This window comes from Varroa destructor, unplaced genomic scaffold (genome assembly GCF_002443255.2).
Source record: "Varroa destructor unplaced genomic scaffold, Vdes_3.0 BEIS01000001.1, whole genome shotgun sequence".
Lineage (NCBI taxonomy): Eukaryota > Metazoa > Arthropoda > Arachnida > Mesostigmata > Varroidae > Varroa > Varroa destructor.
The window spans coordinates 73,918,037-73,920,557 of NW_019211454.1; the positions used below are offsets into that span (position 1 = coordinate 73,918,037).

Consider the following 2,521-nt stretch of genomic DNA (forward strand, 5'->3'; position numbering starts at 1 on the left):
ACCTATGTTCCTACTCCTAAAAACGCTACCGCTTATAGATGCAATGTAGAAAAAGCTAAATGCCAATAGTGAAAACCGCCTGTCTCCCCTCCAAGGCACCCGGAATCAATCTAACGCCATTGATTTATTATTATTATTATCGATATTGTGCCAAATCAGTATAAACATCAATTCTTAAGAAAAACTACTAAAACCGATACTTTTACTGGCACTATCTGAGACAAGACGTCTCTGTAGAAATCGAGTTTGTTTCGAGCTTTATCAAAACAGTTCCAAGATAACGAATACTAAAAACATCTAATACACATGAAATATATGCTAAAAAAAAAAATAGTTATAACGAGTACGTCTTGTACTTGAGTGAACGACAAAAGCTTATCGTCGTGGCAGCTCATTAGTAATCACAGTCCGCAGAAATGCGTCGCCAAGATGTTGCATTCTGGCAGAAATTATCACATCGCAGGCTATCTAAACAACAGTAGGTACCCTCAGGGCATTTGCATTCGGGATGTGTACAATCCCGGTAGTTATTCCTAGCGCACGAGGATGGATACTCTAAGAAGGAACCAATCCGACAAACGACAAGGAACTTCGGACCTGTTTTAATATCATATACAGAAACAATCACATGCGCAGAAATAGTTGTTAGAAGCGCGCAATAACATTCTCAACATGCAATATCATGCATGTGGTGCCTCTAGGCTACCTCAATACATGCTTAGTACCTAACTCTTCAGCGTATCGTGGGCCTTTCCGCTTATCAATCAAGTAGTAAAAAATATTGACCTACTAGACTGTGCCATTGTCGGAAGCCACCTAATAGCTACACCTAAGCCCGAGTCGGAAGTATTCACTGTATTTCCATCAATGATTAATTGCTTTCCTATGACAGATATTCAAGTGAATTCCTTTTCGTCACAATGAACCTATTGTTTATACATAATTCTTACGATTCTATTAAGGTTTCCGCTGCCCCTCATGCTTATCGCGGCTAATACTTTGGGCTTGTAACACTATAATCCAAATATATGGCCGAAACAGTCATAAGGCGTTTTTAGCTAAGGGCATGGTAACGATGTTATACTACGTTCGCTAATCGGGCTCCATATGATACGTGAAAATACTGCGCAAGCGATTATTTGCTTCTTAACGGTATACAATTCTCGGCTGTGCTATTAAAAGTAGAAATCTGGCTTGGATGTTTATAGGTCGCCGGTGGCCGGGTACAAAGTAGGGTGTCTGTAGCCCGATATTTCCTTATCTTTGCTGTCGACAAATATTTATCGTTGATTATGAAACGATAAATATATGGGCAGGTCAGGGTGAAGCGTGAAGCCTGCCAGCACTCACTTGGGGAAGTGACCCAGTGGCGAAACTGTATTGTTTGCGGAACCGGATAAAGCCCTGCAAGGAACGCATACAAAATCGAGCTGCGATTTCCCCTGTCAAAACCACTGCCACTAAATCTTCTGCAGTTATCGCTGGCCCTGAGTCCTTACGACATGGTCGCTGAGTAAAAGCAATAGCTTATTTTTTTCTCTTTATTTTTTCGAAACGTCCGTAAGGCCTTCACTATGAGCTGTTATAAGACATGCGTTGAATACACGTGAGACGTTTTTGCCACCAGCTTACTCAGCATCTCGAGAAGGCTCTCTCTCATGGCTTCTATGATAGATGAAAATTTTACCTACGTGGCTAACTATCTTTATCGATAGCTCATGATATAATAACACGACGGCCGACATAATATCATATGGGAATATAACTCACCAATGACAAAAGGGACAGCAAGTACGGCGAAGATAAAGATACTCTGTCTCATATTCCTTTCAGTGTTTTGCTCCAATCACATCCATTCAGCCTTGGAACGTATTGACGAATTTCAGATGTTTCAATCGATGCCCATAACTACGAGGTATCGTAGTGCTATTTCTCTACAACACCTGTTGATATTCGGACTCTGAATAACAAGATCCTTTACAAATATTATTAGATCCTTTATACCCCATACGACCCGCAGATCGCGAATCGCAGCCTCTATGTCTAACCGCCATCTAAACACGCACAGAGGATCTATTGTCGTGCAGTGCGATCACAGACTTGTATGACAAACCTATATTAACAATTCTTAGGATTTACAATATTTTGAAAATTACATTTAGTGCTTGATACATTAACGACCATTTCATCGGAATGTTAGCTCTGGTTAAATGAGAAATAATTCTTACAATGCAAGACAATTGTGCCAGCTTCGTTGCTGACATAATTTAACAACAATCTATCGACAGAATCTAAAAATCTAGCGCCATTCCTGAAGGCAGCCCAAGCACCGCCTACAGGCATGCGCCTACTCATCATAAAAAAAGGTGCCTTTTTTGTTAAATCAAAACCGTGTACCAGTAGGTGTTACTAATGATGGTAATTTTCAATTGTCTACCACGAGCTTCCCTCTAATTCGTTGCAACAATATAACTGTGTCTAGCTTTACTTGCATATGAAGGATATTTGTATAGGCCCTAAT

General features: G+C 40.3%; 1 protein-coding gene across 1 annotated transcript; it reads right to left on the reverse strand.

Annotated features, from left to right (window-relative positions):
• Positions 1-394: 394 nt before the first annotated feature.
• Positions 395-2,300, reverse strand: LOC111253173 (uncharacterized). Its single transcript, XM_086986014.1, has 4 exons — positions 2,229-2,300; positions 1,771-1,943; positions 1,351-1,404; positions 395-597 (listed from the first exon to the last, which is right to left on the reverse strand). The coding sequence occupies exons 2-4, from the start codon at positions 1,820-1,822 to the stop codon at positions 395-397; spliced, it is 309 nt and encodes a 102-aa protein (XP_086842140.1). The 5' UTR covers positions 1,823-1,943; positions 2,229-2,300.
• Between the last annotated feature and the right edge of the window lie 221 nt (positions 2,301-2,521).